This window comes from Amphiura filiformis, chromosome 6 (assembly GCF_039555335.1).
Source record: "Amphiura filiformis chromosome 6, Afil_fr2py, whole genome shotgun sequence".
Classification (NCBI taxonomy): domain Eukaryota; kingdom Metazoa; phylum Echinodermata; class Ophiuroidea; order Amphilepidida; family Amphiuridae; genus Amphiura; species Amphiura filiformis.
The window spans coordinates 22,289,873-22,307,236 of NC_092633.1; the positions used below are offsets into that span (position 1 = coordinate 22,289,873).

Consider the following 17,364-nt stretch of genomic DNA (forward strand, 5'->3'; position numbering starts at 1 on the left):
CTTGACAGTTTCGAACATCATGGGCGACATTCTTCTTCAGAGTGTTGAATTATTTCCAAACATCTTCCCTGACAAATTTCAGCGTGCCCTGTAGAGGGCGCAGTACTTGTGGTGACAAGGGCTGGGGACGACGGGCCCATTTTCGAAGTCACATCTATGACCCCATCATCACCGTGAGTACTGCGTCCTACAGGCCAAAATTCGTCGGGGAAGGTGTTAGGACATAGTTCAACACTCTGAAGAAGAATGTCGACCATGACATTCGAAACTGACAGGTTATTGAATAAATCTACTTGGTTTTGAAAAATGAACTTTGGAATGTTATAGAAACTTTAGGATGTTATAAAAATTTACCATAGCAGTTCAACCTCATTTACAAGGACCTTTTTATATGGATATCTCTGTTTTCCAACTGAATAATCTTCCTAATATATCCCTTTATTTCAGTTCTTTAAATCATTTGACCACTTCTTAATTATCTGCAACAAAGCCTTATTTAGTATACATTTAGTGCCCAAGATTGCAATAGTTGGAGAAAGCAGTGGTGTGTCCAGGGGGCACTTTGGTTGCTGAAGCCCCCCGAACTTTATTAAAAAGCATGTAAAATCAGCCATTTTTAGTCGATTTTAGCCATTAAGCCCCCCGCATTTCTCTAAAAGCCCCTCTGAGCCCCCCGCAGGAAAAGATCCTGGACATGCTGGTGGAAAGCTTTTAGTCTGCTCCGCAGCTGACTGATGATGATGATGAGAGACTGATGAGTATACATTCCTTTCCTATTATGCCGATTTCACACATGGGACAATCAACGTAGCATTACACATTATCATCTTATCCAGGTCTCTTATCCATGCAATGCTTGAGCCCGTCATGGCCGGAAAACAGAGGTTGGACTGGACAAACTTTGGTCATAGACGCTATTTCCTCGGCTTAGTCATTGATAGACACGTTAAGGCAAAATGACCATTGAAGTATTAGCGACAATCACAGTTGTATCTAGAAACATAAGCCGGTTTTAACAAATACTCACAAGAGAGGAAAGGATCTAGGAGAGGATGTGAAAGTAAATTGTAACATATGAAAATAAATCAATTATAATTTCCTCTTTAAGTAATATCAACAACAAGGAACTACTTTTTTGACATTTTCTCCTAAGTATGCCAAATTGTGTGTATTTGTAATGGATAATGATCCAAAACTTTTGAATTCTCACTGATTGTGTACTTTCCCTTGATTTCTCATCTGAGACCCACTTTTATAGTCAAATGTTTCTTACACAATGACCCCCTTTTTTGTAAGTAATTCCAAATTTGTCACTGAAGACTCCTACTTCGAATTTGCTAAGTTGAGTGACTCCACAACTAACATTTCTTCTGAGAGTATTTTTATTGGACAAACTTTTTTTTGTTGGTAACCATGGTAATTTTTGACCCCCCCCCCCCCCCATATAACTCAATGTACTAAAGCTTACCCTTAAAGTACCTGGACAGAACCAGAATCTGAATAAAAATGATAAGTGTATGAAACCAAATTTATATGTAGAAAAAGCTCTGGCTATGCCACAAAACAATAATTTTTAGAATTTTGCATGTGTGAAAAAGGGATTCTATTTCTATGGTTATAAAAACGTTCTAACTTCCAGAAAAAATAGCCACAACTAACCAAATAAGTAAGCAATTAACTTGTATGAATCATACATTATTGGTGTCAAAATTGTTCAGGGTAAAAATGTATGTCTTAATACCATTGTTGATCACATACATATATCAAGAAATGTAAGGGAAATGCAATGAAACCTACTGACCATTCATTCCATCATCACTGGTGCATTCATCTAAACCATAATTGCAAATTTCCCAAATATGTCTCCTTATATTAAGGATGGCAAGTGTTATAAAAATGTTTCAAAGGCCTTGCACTTGCAGAGTTCAGATGCAAAACTCATCCATTATATAGGCAAATATAACTGGTGAAATATAAAGAAAATAATAATAAAATATTTGCTATTTTTAAAGTGGATGTCAATTTAAAGCTGGCATTATGACAAAGTTAAACTGCATCTGCACTATCTACTTATTCACTGGCAATTGCTAAATAATATATATAAAAGTATGGATGATGATACAAAATACATAGTGCACATCAAAATTCAAAATAATCATAATGGAAACATAATATTAAAGACTTTTTTAAAAGTTCAGTGAATGGTTGTAGCAACAGGTGCGAAACACGTTTTAATACCACCCTACCAATATGGAGGGGCAAAGGGGAAAGGAAAAATTTACACTACAATGTATCCTGCTAAAGTTTGAATTAACATGTAAATTTGTATAGCAAGTTTTTAAACATGGTTTCCACTCTTAAACCTGCCATTTACACGATTAGGAATGCTCGAAAATTTCACAAAGCTGTTCTAGGTAGGCTTAAAATGATATTATGCCAATGATTTAATTTGAATTTGCATAGCAAACTTGGAAATATATGGTTTACACTGTAAAACACACCCATCTATAGGCCTGTAGTGTTACAATTATCCAAATCAAAATTAAGTCTCTTACAACAAAGAAGTTTGCTCAAAATTACTTGGAATTAATATATATTCCATTTTATCAGAAAATGAGGAAATTTGCCCCAAATGGTTCTTATCTTTGCACATGTTGGAAACAAATTTTGCAAACTATTCTTGAATTACAGGTCTTTCAATCAAAATTCCGTTTTTTAAAGTTGCAAATCTTTTAAAAACTAGATTGTCTCAGCAGCAGGGGACATTAGGCTGTCATGTGCATCTAGGTGTAGAGGCTTATCCTCTTATTCCCACTTGAGCATTCTCAAGTACACTTAAAGTGTTTTGTTCTCCTGGTCAAGTCAGTTTTAATTTAGGGGTTGTTGTTATGTTGTTATAGCAACAAGCTCAGTTTTTCTGTCCAGTCAGCTGTCACTTTAGTGGTGTGCAGCCATTCAGGTCTCCCGTCTTATTTTTAATTCCTTTGTTATGTCCATAGTTCTCCTAGTGATGCACTTGCAATTGTTCCTTCGATCTTGATGGACCAAAAATCCCACCCACCCTCCCAAAAGCTGGAAGGGTGATTCAGTAACTAAATATGGTTAAAGATACTCCAATAAAATGGTATGTCCAAATATGCTGCTTTATGCTTAAAAATAGAGGCTTTGTATGGAATTTCTTGAAATCTTGAAGAATTTCATTAGTAGATTGTCTCCACTTTCTACTGCGTTTTATAGAAGGGGAATGAATGCTTTGTATGGAGTTTCTTCAAAACCTGAAGAATCTCGCCTGTAGATTGTCTCCACTTTCTACTGCGTTTTATGGTGTTTGAATGTGTTACGGAGTTTCTTGAAACCTGAAGAATCTCGCCTGTAGATTGTCTCCACTTTCTACCGCGCGTTTTATGGTGTTTGAATGTGTATATGGAGTTTCTTCAAAACCTGAAGAATCTCGTCGGTAGATTGTCTCCACTTTCTACTGCGTTTTATGGTGCTTGGATGTGTTAAGGATTTTCTTCAAAACCTGAAGAATCTCGCCTGTAGATTGTCTCCACTTTCTACGCGTTTTATGGTGTTTGAATGTGTTACGGAGTTTCTTGAAACCTGAAGAATCTCGTCAGTAGATTGTCTCCACTTTCTACCGCGTTTAATGGTGCCTGGATGTGTTAAGGATTTTCTTCAAAACCTGAAGAATCTCGTCTGTAGATTGTCTCCACTTTCTACTGCGTTTTATGGTGTTTGAATGTGTTACGGAGTTTCTTCAAACCTGAAGAATCTCGTCTGTAGATTGTCTCCACTTTCTACTGCGTTTTATGGTGTTTGAATGTGTTATGGAGTTTCTTCAAAACCTGAAGAATCTCGTCGGTAGATTGTCTCCACTTTCTACTGCGTTTTATGGTGCTTGGATGTGTTAAGGATTTTCTTCAAAACCTGAAGAATCTCGTCTGTAGATTGTCTCCACTTTCTACCGCGTTTTATGGTGTTTGAATGTGTTACGGAGTTTCTTGAAACCTGAAGAATCTCGTCGGTAGATTGTCTCCACTTTCTACTGCGTTTTATGGTGCCTGGATGTGTTAAGGATTTTCTTCAAAACCTGAAGAATCTCGTCTGTAGATTGTCTCCACTTTCTACTGCGTTTTATGGTGCCTGGTTGTGTTAAGGATTTTCTTCAAAACCTGAAGAATCTCGTCTGTAGATTGTCTCCACTTTCTACTGCGTTTTATGGTGCTTGGATGTGTTAAGGATTTTCTTCAAAACCTGAAGAATCTCGTCTGTAGATTGTCTCCACTTTCTACTGCGTTTTATGGTGTTTGAATGTGTTACGGAGTGTATTCGAAACCTGAAGAATCTCGTCGGTAGATTGTCTCCACTTTCTACTGCGTTTTATGGTGTTTGAATGTGTTACGGAGTTTCTTCGAAACCTGAAGAATCTCGTCAGTAGATTGTCTCCACTTTCTACGCGTTTAATGGTGCCTGGATGTGTTAAGGATTTTCTTCAAAACCTGAAGAATCTCGTCTGTAGATTGTCTCCACTTTCTACCGCGTTTTATGGTGTTTGAATGTGTTACGGAGTTTCTTGAAACCTGAAGAATCTCGTCGGTAGATTGTCTCCACTTTCTACTGCGTTTTATGGTGTTTGAATGTGTTACGGAGTTTCTTGAAACCTGAAGAATCTCGTCAGTAGATTGTCTCCACTTTCTACCGCGTTTTATAGTGGGCTATTGGTTGCCTTCATGCTTTCCTCCCTTTCTGCTGCGTTTTTATACCAGGGTTATAAATGCTTTGTTGCTTATTTGGAGTATCTTTATTTACTTGGTTGTCAATACCAGTGGATTATATATCAGTAAATGGTTTAAGCATTGATGCCGTATCTTGCTGAATACAAAATGTTCGTTTGCTAGTGTTGGCATTGTTTATTCTTTTGGAGATTTCTAATTATTTAATTGCGGTTAAAAATGCTGTTTTCCAATCCAATCCTCTGTTTGATCCAAAGATGTATCTGTTTAAGATATGCTTAAGATTTGCTTAAGATGAAATTTGGTTAAATGTGATTCAGAAGTCAACTTTTGTTTGTCCAGCCTGTATGGTTGGCTTGTACACATTTTTCCAATAATTTGTGTATTTATTGATTTATATGAAGATGATAAATAATTCCAAATGCTTGCTGCAATTAATCATCTCAATGTATATAATTTGTTTAATTGATATGATATCTGTTATTATCTCAATATAGTCTTAATTTCTATGAGATTGTGAAATTATTATAAATAAGCTTATGTGTATTAAATGGTCCTCATGATCGTGGGGGCAATGCGGAGTCTATTCTTTGCGTTGTTGTGCTTTCCTGCTGTCTCGAGACAATTAAGTAAATTGTATCTGAAATTTTGTTAGTCTGTCGATGAATATTTGGTTTAAACTGGTCTTGTATCAAACTTAATATAACTTGTTTTTAAAATAGCATTCTTTGTCATGTAAAAGACCATTTTCTCCCAAATCTATACTCCGCCCAAGATAAATCCTGGCTACACCCCAAGTTAAAGTCACTTCACTTGTGAAAAACTTATACAAGACATGATCTAATAAGTCAATGGAAGAGACATGTAATTAGATGAGACATGATTTGCTGATGAAAAGATAACTTTGATAAATTATTCATCATGAACATTGGTATAAAGCAAGGGAGTGCGTGTCAAGAAACAGATTCACTTAATTCACTAATTGACATAAAAGCGTCAGAACATTGCAGAATGCATCTTTTGCACGCTATTAATGATGAGTTCAGAGGAGTTTTTATCTAGGTCTTTATGAATTATCTATGTTTATTTGTTTATTGTTTTTAATTTTAAGTGTTTATTAAACTTTGTGTTGGATATTCAGCAGGTATTCAAGCTGAAGTTAAGTCAATTTGGAATTAATCAATGTTGTCAAATTTGACATAAAACAATAGCTTAGTTACCTCACTCCTTGATCAGCCACCCATATTGTTTAACTTTGCTTCAGTCCTGCTTTTGCATATCATTTAACTTAAACAAGTGGATGGTCAACAAATTGTCAAAATTTGACCCACTTGTGGATTCATTTCTTATGATTTTTTTAATGGCGTGTTGTCAAATTTGACATATAGAAATATGTTTTGTTGACCTCAAAACCCAGATTTTATGACTTTAAGATTTTTTGGCTATGGTCCTGCTTAGACATGATCAAGGGGAATGAGTTGCATGTCGACCCTGGTCGAAAGTGAGTTTTACTTATCTTTCTAAAGAGGATATTTAGAGCTTTCAAAAACTGAAAACCCCATGTAGATACGACTTTTCTTTTGCAAAGTTACGTCAATTTATCAATCGCTGAAAACGATATAAAACAAAAGAATTTTAACACTTTCTTTGTCAATATCTCAAAATCAATGTTAGCGACATCCGACTCATTTCCCTTCATCATGTCACATATGTATCTACCAAAGTTGATGGTCACTTAAAGTCACAATTTGTGTAAAACAAGCAAACAAACAAACAAACATAAAAATGAGAAAAACAATCAGAAAGTAAGCTTTGACAGATAACAAGCATTCCAGGTTGTTGTAATTGATTGGTGTGTGTTGTGTTGACAATCATATTTCTGTAGGTGACTCACGATGAAAGCATAAGGGAAAGGGCGCTACTAGTAGAACGACTCAAGCACTTGGAGGCAGAGAACTCAGCGTTGGTACTGGAAAATGAGAACCAGAGAGACCAATATGAACACTGTTTAGATGAGGTAAGTGTGCATGTTTGTACTTGATATATTAGTATGTGTAAGACTATTGTTAAGTGTTTTCATATTTTTATTGCAGAATTTGTGCAGTTTTGGAAGTAAGAGACTTTAGATAAGAAGCAACTTTGCTAAGTTCAAACGTAGGTCACACTCTTTTATGAAGCATAGTTACAAGTTAATGAACACTTTGCCACTGAATTTCAGCTTCAATGGGCAAAGTTAAAAAAACTAATTTTACCTGATCTTGCCACAAATGTCTAGTGTTAAAGCAGTTTACTATCATTTTGTTCAATGGAAAAACAGTGGCATGATCGATAGAAATTATTTGCGGGGAGGAGATAAGTTTAAGTGATGACTTATAGGTTTCGAAATTTCAACCAGCCTAATCACAAAGCTCCAGTGGCCAAGTGGTTAAGGCACAGGTCTTGTAAACCTGAGGTCCTGGGTTTGATTCCCAGGCAGGATCACTTTTTCTGCTTGTCTCCTTTATTATTTGCGACAGTAAACCTGATAAAAAATTATGTGTTTCTTGTTCATTGGTTGTAGGACGTATAGTTGCTTGATAGCAGGGGCGTAGCAAGTGCCTCGGGGGCCCATGGACAAGCAACAGTGCGGGGCCCTTTTAGCAGGGACGGATTTACCATTGGGCCAGAGGGACCCCCAAATTGCCCTGTGCATCCCTCTTAGCCCGACAACACCATGTTTTGGACCAAAATATGGTAAAATTGCACAGTTTTGCGCGCTTCACGTATATCATACTAGCCCTTCAAGAGCAGAATTTACCTTCATTTTGGGCTAAAATGAGTTTGAAAATTAACAATATATTTCGCGCATTTGCAATGCTTCTACCACCACTGTCGATCTTATAGTAGGCCCCAAATTTGTAAAACAAACTTGGCCTCTTAGATGCACATGCCTTCCTCACGGTGAGTTTGGGGCCTCCAAATTTTGGCCTGGCCTAGGTAAATTCGGCCCTGCCTTTTAGCATCTCCTTAATCAGCGTTTATTTTATTGTCTCTTTTGCTTGGGGCCCCTGAACCCTTCGTCCACCCTGTCCCCCGCTTGCTACGCCCCTGGATTATATACATTACTCATTTCAATAGCCCTTGAAGTTTTCTATGCTTGGACAGGTGCTAACACACAGGTGGAAGCATAGAAAGTATTTCCACAAAAATACAGACAAGCTTCAATGTAGTTGTGGCCTTCAAGGACTTAGCAAGCACATAGCGCAAGCCCAGCTTTTAAGGCTGGACCGAGTTCGAAGCATGAGACGCAACCTCTCTGGATAGTATACTAAAGCAAAGACATTCAGTACAGTCTACTCTCACATCCATGCTTTGACTAAAGCAACAGATCGGAAAGTAGGGCTAGCTTTAGGGTTCAGATTATTGTTACTGTTGCAAACTTTAAAACCTGTTATATGGTGTCGGTCACACATGACTATGCAATTGGCAGTGATGTAACAGTAGGAGTATTGGGCTATTCCATTTAAATTCCACACTACTCCTGTGGAAGATTTTGGAAATATCTTCCACAGGGGGAGTATGAATTTTAAATGCAATGAACACATTAGCAGCTCCATTTGAAACTCACCCTCCTTCTGTGGAAGATTCATGTTGAATCTTTCTCAGAGGGTGTATGAAATTCAAATGGACCTGCCTAATGTGCTCATTTCGTTTGAAATTCATACTCCCCCTGTGCAAGATATTTCCAAAATGTTCCACAGGGGTAGTGTGGATTTTAAATGGAATAGCCCATTGCTCCTCCAATGCTTGCACATGTTTCCCTCCAACTAACCCGCTCATTTATGAAAGTCTAGTTACGTCACAGCCAATTGGTGAAAACATGTAATGACCCACCTGCAAAGCAAAGTAGTGGAAAGAACGGTAGGGTACCATCACAAACACAAGTCTCAATTATGTTGCATGATCAACTGAGTCTGGTGGGATCTGTTTATAAATGATGGAATCTAATCCTACAGGAAAGGAGATGGGAAAGGATTACTGGGTGTATGGGTTCCTATAGGAGATTAAGGACTCTGTGGTGGTTGAGTACGATGGGGTGCTTGACACTGTAGGATAACACAATTTCCTTGGCTATCTTCTTATCATTACCACCCATAAAAAAGATACATAAATGCGGACTTTCTGTGTGTTTATGTTCTGGACAGTGGTGTTAAGAGGTGCTTGGTAGAGGATGGTGTCCTTTTTGAGACTGATAAAGATTATAGATAATTTGGCCCAGAATAAAGTCACTTGTCAATTCAAATTTGTGAAAATATATTTCAGATGGCATGTGTAAAGCTGTAGGATGGGCTAAATTGCATAATGGAAATGAATTTGTGACTTATGTGCTATTGGTGCATTGCATCGGGTTCCTCAGGACTTCGTCAGGGATCTGATTGGTCTTGTGACAGACAGCGAGAAAGCATTTGCAAGGTTTTGTCCCAAGCATGGAGCCACCCTTCTCTGTCCCAACTGGCTTCCCTGATGTTATTTTCATACCACATTTCTTCCTCTTCTGGTTTGAAGAAATGTATTATAAAGCATTGATGTGGATGAATATTTCCTGTTATGAAGTGATTAAGTATAAATGCAGTGGAGGAAAAGAAAACCCACATGCCACTTTCTCTCTTAAGATGGTCGTATTGGTGCAAGATGTACTTCACACATATATCAATGCGTATCTCTAATTCCATAATGAATAGAAAACTTTTTCCTAGATTTAACAAAAAAATCCTTATAAAAAGAATGGATGGATGGTTTGTTACAGACTGTGTTGTGGCTAGTGCCCCCATGCATTGTTGGGGCTTTGCCTCTCTACCGTGCCTTCCCCTTTGGTACTGATGGCATGGGTCTTTTGCCAAAGACTCATATGCTTTTCTGAAGGATATGATACTGGGAATCGAAATGAAATTTATGTCAGTAGGGCATAAATCAATCAAACAACATGTACAAAACAAAAACTATGAAAGAAGATGACAATATGTGGAACCTGCATGGGTTTCTCTACCGGAAGCCACACACTCACAATCAGGAGAGCGTACAGTATGCATTCCCGTGCGAGGTACACTATGGATTGTTCCAGGATACGCAATTACAGGGTAATGTCGGTCAAATTGACTTTTAATAAAGAATCCCAGAATCCATTTATTCTGCATTTATACAACTATGGCATAAGTTTTGTATTTCGAACTTTGTTCTGCTCATTTTAATTAAATTAATTATCTGAGAGGTTTGAAAATATTTTGAAACAGACCTACACTTGTCTAAAGTATTTAAGGAAATAATTCATGTATATGAAAGCAATATGTCTAGAGATGAATCATTAGCAAGTACATCATTATGTATCATTGTGTTTAGTTCTTTATATTAATTTTGTTGTCAATCAAAATCAAATTTTCAAGACCTTAATTTAATTTTACTTTCCTGTGCAACATGGCATGTGGTACACCCAAACACTGCATTTGTGATCCTGTTTTCAATCAATGAACTTTGTCACGTACATACGAATGGCCATCATGAAGATGATTCAGGTACATCAATATGTCAACTGTCGGTGCAGAAGCGGATCCAAAGGGGGTTGATACGGGCCACAGTCCCCTCTTTGACAGCTAAATCATGCAAATTCAGCCTGTTTTTTGGATTATATCCATCACTCTACCCCCTCGTTTTACCAATTAATTAGACACTCGGGCCCCCTCTCTTCCAGAAATCTTGGATCTGCCCATGCGACTCTACATTTTAGAATCAGTCTTGTCACACATTCTGGTTTGTCTCTTTTTTTGAGAATCATGCAGCTAATGAACTTAAACTTGGGTTGATACATTCCCACTATATGGTGCACCTATAATTGGTTGAGAGCTGATCCTGAATTGCACCTTCTCCCAAGTGCATCTTCAGGCCGACTGTTGCCGACAGATCAACAGTCCAGGGATGTAAGTTTTCAGGCCTTTGGCTGAATTCAGTCTTTTTTTGTAGTCCAAAACCCATTTTAGGGCCATTCTGGTCATTTTCACACTGTTTCAGGCTTATTCAGGCTTTTTGTCAAAAATGGACCTGAAGATGCACCTAGGATAATAAGGTACAATACTGTAGCCACTGAAATACATGAGTCCAGTTGAATAGTTGTATGATTTTCATTTTAATACATCATCATTTGTTTTCCTGTGACTTATCCTTGACCTAAGTTTCTTTCCTTTTTATTTCTTATCTTTTTATCTATTTTAAGTCGCTTCATATCCAAACAGTAGTCATTGTTGCGATACATCACTCAGTTGAAATGACTGATCTATCCCCAATGGATGTGTATGTAAGATTGCCTTGGTTTATGGAGTTGACAATTTTGTTCATCAAATGACAATTTAGATCTTGGTTAGGATTAGTTCTATCCTAATGAAATGTCTACAAACCAGCTGATGATTTGATATTGCTCAACAGTGAGGTTTAAGGTTCAGTCAACAGTAGGGAAGTGTCATTGAGTTCTAGTAATGCAAATGAAATGGATTTCAATACAGGGAACTGCTGTAAATGCATTTTTTTCAATTTACCCAGTTTTAGGGTTAGGGCAAGAATTCTGCATGTTTAGGGTAAAGGTTTAGTAGGCTGGGTTGGGGATGAGTTAGGTTTTGTGTAGAGTTAGGACAACAGTTCATCTGACTTTTATGTGAAAAAAAAAATTCAACAAGAAAAAAACAACAACTAGAAGTGCTGTGGTCCTGCAACCATATAGTCAGTCATTTTGACTTTTGACCCAAGAGATAGACATGCAAATTTGAAGCAGCCTAAAACTGAGGTGTGGGTGGTTGAGGATAAACCAAACACAAAACACAAAAACTTTTTTGCTTAATTTCAGTGAATAAGAAACATGTTCTTTGACAGTTTTCACCCTAATGTTGCAGTGACGTCAATGTGTTGAGGCAGCTGTATCTACTTTAAGCACGCGTATGTGCACGCCAGAACTCTGTGAGCGAATTACCTATATAAGGCTGCGCCTATAATAAAATGCGCACTGACGTCAATCCACATCAAGGTGAAAATGGTATATCAACGCAAATATATGAAAATGTTATCACTTTTGAACACACCTGGGAAATGATGGGTGATATTCTGTCAATGCCTCGTCAATGGTATCCAAATCTATCATTGTATTTAGTCAAATATGCTTTATCATTAGAGTTAAATTTAGATACCTGAGGATATAAAAGTGTCCAATTCCATTATGGGAAGACAATTGAAGTATATGGTCAATGGTTGAAGGATGATTAATTTCTAGATAGAATTCTGGGTATAGTGATGATATGTTATTGGGTGGTGAAGATATATTGAAAGTGGCTTATGGTTCAAAAGTACAAGGTACCTTTTGTGACCAGGTTAAGTGTCAGATCTGCTTCAGGTTGTCAGTGTTTGCAGCAAGGAACAATCAAATGGAATTAGTGTAAAGATTGCGGCTTAATTTTATTTTGTATGATTATTTTTGCCAATTTATGTATATTATAGATTATTATATACCTGGTTTTCACTAGAACGGACTCAGTTCCTCGGGGAGGGAGGGGCTGTATGAGGTGTGCGAGGGATGATACTGAAGTGCCGTGCCAGGGAGGGTCTGTTTCATCAGAACCAGATCAGTGCTAATTTTGACCGGTTTCACTTCAAATTTATACGAGTATTTAGGCCTTCCTTTATAGATCTATACACAAAAAGGAATGTATTTGCAAATAAGCAGCTGCCATTATTTTGCCATAAAAAGCATAAATAATGTAGCTTGAAAAGTTCAAACATTTACATTATTTTGTTGAAGAACAAATATTTTCCTCATCATTCAGTGGGAAATCAGCATACAAGCAGAAGCGGCGTCAATCCGTCTTGAAAAGCCGGGGACATTTTGTTTAAATTGTCAAAGAGTGGCAGAAAAGAACAAAAATGGCAAATTTTTCCCCAAAATGAGGAGGGGAGGAAACACATCCCCATTCCCCCAGGATTGATACCCATGATACAAGACCACTTAACATCATTGTTTATCAAAGAAGGTGAGGGACTGGTCTATCGATATGCTTGAATGAACCGCTACACTTTCCAATGGCTTTCTTGTACTATATGAAATGTGGTGGGCGATTTAAAATGCACGTGCCCTGAGCAAACTACGATGCGTACGCACACTTCATGGCAAAGAACAATGGAAATTGCCAAACTTCGCATACATACTGCCGGGCAATGACGTCACATGTCAAATGGTCTATAGTAACCCACACTCAGACCACAAGTAGTGTTCTTGAATCCCCAGGATTGACGCCCATGATACAAGAGGTACATCTATATAGTAACCCACACTCAGACCATTTATCTAATTAAGGAATCTGGAAGCAATCCAACCCAAACAAGTATCAAAACAAGTGATATCCTGTAATTATGGAAGGGAACTACTGCAGAATTCATTGGTTTTATTATTACACACCAATACTCATAATTTAATTTGTTCAGCTTGTAAAATAATGGAAAAGGGAAACCATTATTTTGAAAAGTTATGATTATTTAAGCAGCAAAGTTGCATGAAGCAAACATTCTTCTAAATTGTGATGTCTGCAACTTGTTTTTAGAAATGGAATAATGTCTTTTTCACTAAAGTGAATCTGACTCAACAGTTAAGTTGCTTTTAACATCTTTTCTATGATGGAAGTCATATTTGTTTACATAGTCTGGATAAGCAATAAAGAACACATGAGACATACAACATGTTTCTACTGAGCAAACGGTTGCGGGTGAATTCGGGGTGATGTGAGGAATATGCGGTATAACAGCCCCAGCAGAATAGTGCAGTTGGAGTTTACAAATCTGGATTTTCATTCCTTGTATTTATAAAAAACATAACAAAGTACAAACATATCAAAAAAACTTAATAGTGGTGAATATGCAGCAATGTTCGCAGTAGAAACAATTCGAGTGATGATTTTGTGGGTGACACCGGGAGTTAGTCTAATACAATACAGTGTGATCATTCAAAATCTGACCCAGGAAGGTCACAAAACTATTTTATGGACTTCTGCCCTCCCCACTAAATATGTGGGGGTAGTGAATTGTTACCCTACATTTATAGCGCAGTAGAAACAACCTGATGAAGGTGAGAGGATTAAAATGCGAGAGAAGATGAAAGCGCAAGGTGCTCAGTATAAACACACTCTTCGGAAACATTTGGTTATAAAATTAAAGTTATGACAAGGCGTTGGATCATGGCCTGGCATGCAAGCAAGGTGTCAGCTAGCCACAATCCCACCCGTCATTTTAGGCAGTCAGTTTGCTCCTGTAGTATGCTAAATTTTAGAAGTAATGCTTGAATAAAGTTCTGTGAACTCAAAACAAGACCAGACTAATAAATCAAGAATATAGCAATAGCTATTTGAACTGACTGAATGACGAGCACTTGTAAAATCCTGGCTAAGACCCTGTACGCAAGTATAACTTTTTTCATTTGCTATCATTCTTGCTATCATCATGACTTGCTATCAGTCTTTAACAATAATGTAGGTTATAAAATGTGTCATGTATTCATAGCATAGATAACCAGTGTTAACCTATCTCACAAATCTATCCAGACATGTAATGTATCCTACAAACTTATCACGAAACATACTTCAAAACGTAACTTTGCATATTGGGCATGATATCTTCCCCCACATTTAAAGAAGAATCAAGACCAGTTAGTCATCGGGATGTTTATTTTGGGCTAATCAAGGATAGACTATTTCACTAAAGGGACAGGTTTTGTTGAAAGTCAGCTTAAGAGTGCACGCTGGATTGGAGGAATTTGGGGAAAATATTAATTATGAGTGAACTTGAAAATTAAGTGCATGTGCAAGGAAGTGAATGGTTACAAAAAAGCAGTGTTTGTCAGTACCTTTAAACTATTTTCACTGTATATAATGGCCTACATGTGTTTTTCTTTTATATTTCTTTAAAAACTTTTCATCTTGTTGAAAACTTTTCGTCTTGTATAGTACAGATTAATAAATGGTAAAGGACAAAAATTATTTTGGTTGGCTTAGTAACTTTACAAACTTTACAGTGATAAGCATTCTAAAAATGTTTTGAAACAATATTGTCAGAGGCAACATTGCTCCAAGAATGATATTATTATAACCAAATAACCAATGCATGAACGTTTGGACAGTATTTATTGTGAGACATTAGAGCACATCAGACATATCAAATCGCATTCTGAATACGAAGAATGTCCTTCTGATATCAAATAATCTTGATTTTTTGAAATTCGCAATGTAATACACATTTTATGGCAAATCATTAAAAATTGATTTTTTTTGATATTTAACAGTACTTGAAGTAAACTTTATAAATCTGATGATTTATACTTAACGTGTATGTAGGTGGGATGAAATGCCGATGATCAATTGAAAATTTTGACCTTTCGTATTGAAGATATGGATTTTTTTTCCCAAACCACCAACAAAAATTAGGTCTTTTGGGAAAAAAATCCATATCTTCAATATGAAAGGTCAAAATTTTCAATTGATCGTCGTCTTTTCCTCCCAGCTACATACACTTTAAGAATATATCATTAGATTTAAAAAATTTACTTGAGGACTGTTATATATCAAAATTTGAAAAATATCAAATTTTTATAATTTGTCATAAAATTTGTATTATATCGTGATTTTCAAAAATGAAAATTATGTGATATCAGAAAGACATTATTCGTATTCAGAATGCAATTCGATACATCTGTGGTGCTCTCATGTCCCATAAAAAATACTGTCGAAACGCTCTAAACGCTCATTTCAGATCCCTTAACCCAGTTAGTATGTCACCCCAAAATCCAAATACTATATTATGACTTATATAGGGTTTTTTGTTTGTTTGTTGTAAATGATCTTCCTGTAGGATCTTGACTACTACAACCGAAATAGGAGAGGGTTAGGCTAATTTCTACAAACTTTAACATCTTCCAGGCCATTTTGTGAGCCTTTTGGGTAGACCGACTAACTAATGTTGTGTAAAGGCTATTAAATAATTGGCTCTCGCTATGGATGATCTGTGTGGTATCACTCATTGGACATTACCGTAACTTTTACATGGACAGGTACCTGCTGAATTACTACAGAAATTTGCTCCGAACCTTTCTGACAAGAACTTATATCAAGTTGATAAATCATGAATAGTACTATGGAACTGCATTTGTTCATGCTGATCTCAGTTCATACGTTAACACTTCCATGGTGCTAATGGAACCTTTCTATAAACGAAGTAGTTCTCAAGTCGTCACTCATGAACCTTGGCAATATCCTGAGTTTCATCTGGGAAGGTAGAGAAAACATTCACACCTGAAACTATAACAAATGGTACCAAGGGTACACATGTAATTATCATCAATCAATCAAAATTCATGTTAGTAATTTACACATTGATTCACTCTTGCATTTATAGATATTACAAAATGTGAGAAGTTATAAACTAAACCATGTCAGTGTGGCTGATCATTTGGGAAATGTATGACTTTACAGCTTCATGTTTTACATATTTTGTTGCCAAGCATGCTTTATTATGCCTTACCCCCTCTATTGACATGAAATGATTTGTTTGGCATCTGAAATTGAGGAGAGGGCAGTATACTTGCCTGAGAGCTCAGACAAACAATTATCTAGATCTCTGAACGTGAAGTCGACTTTGCATAGCAACAATTTTACAAAGACGGAAACGAGTGAGTCTTCCTTTTCACTCACGTTCAGATGTGCCCCTGACATAGGAATCAGCTTAACTGTAAAATAAATATTGGTATTTTATGCATTTTCAATTATTAATTTTAAGTTGTAAAATCCATTTTTGCCTACCTCACTCAGAATATATTTTGCCCACTGAAATTTGCACACTATTAATATTAATAAGCCCTTTGGAAAACATAATGAATTACTTTTGTTACACAAAATTAACTTGTTTTATTGGATTTCATTTGCACAACTTTGTTAACCAGAGGAAACAGGGGTTTGATCTCCCCATGAAAGGATACAAGTTTCTTGAGCCCCAAAATGTCATGGCAGATTATACAGCGAATCTATGCAGAAGGTCCGGTCATCTCACATACACCACCTTAAAATGTGACCCACTCTGATCCACTCAGGCCGAAGTTGGAAATTTTGAAAATTGAGTTACTACCATTGCTAACTTGCTCAGAATGTAAAATTACTGATATTGAATCCCCAGGTCTATTGAATACTTGTTATGTCAATTTTCTTGTTTTTTATTTGTTTTTGTCCTCACTTTTTGCCTATATCTCAGTTTCATTATTGTTGACTTAACCTGATTGGACCAGATCTGTCACAAATACAAGGTGGTGCCTGTTTATAACATGATTTTGGATAAACATAATCACAACGACTCCAGGAATGAATCTTAGCACTGTTCGAAATGTTGGTTGTCCGTTCGCCTGGGACAACCAAAACATGCACCGGACAACCAAAAATAATGCTCTAGTTGTCCGGTGGACAACAAAAGATCTACAGCCAAAAGTCACTTTTTCAGCATGTTAGTTTGCTCAAACCTGACACAACTGATGAATTGTTAAATAATTGTTCATAAATTGACTACACTCACTCCACTTTATTGGTCA

The 17,364-nt window shown here is 36.8% G+C and overlaps 1 protein-coding gene and 1 non-coding gene across 2 annotated transcripts in view; both read left to right on the forward strand.

The window, feature by feature from the left end:
• LOC140155154 (uncharacterized) overlaps positions 1-17,364 on the forward strand; it is a 261,547-nt gene that overhangs the window by 172,524 nt on the left and 71,659 nt on the right. Inside the window, 1 exon segment of the mRNA XM_072177880.1 lies at positions 6,622-6,753. Coding sequence (XP_072033981.1) covers positions 6,622-6,753 — 132 coding nt within the window.
• Positions 7,144-7,217, forward strand: Trnat-ugu (transfer RNA threonine (anticodon UGU)). The gene has a single exon. It is a non-coding gene; the product is annotated as a tRNA-Thr (tRNA).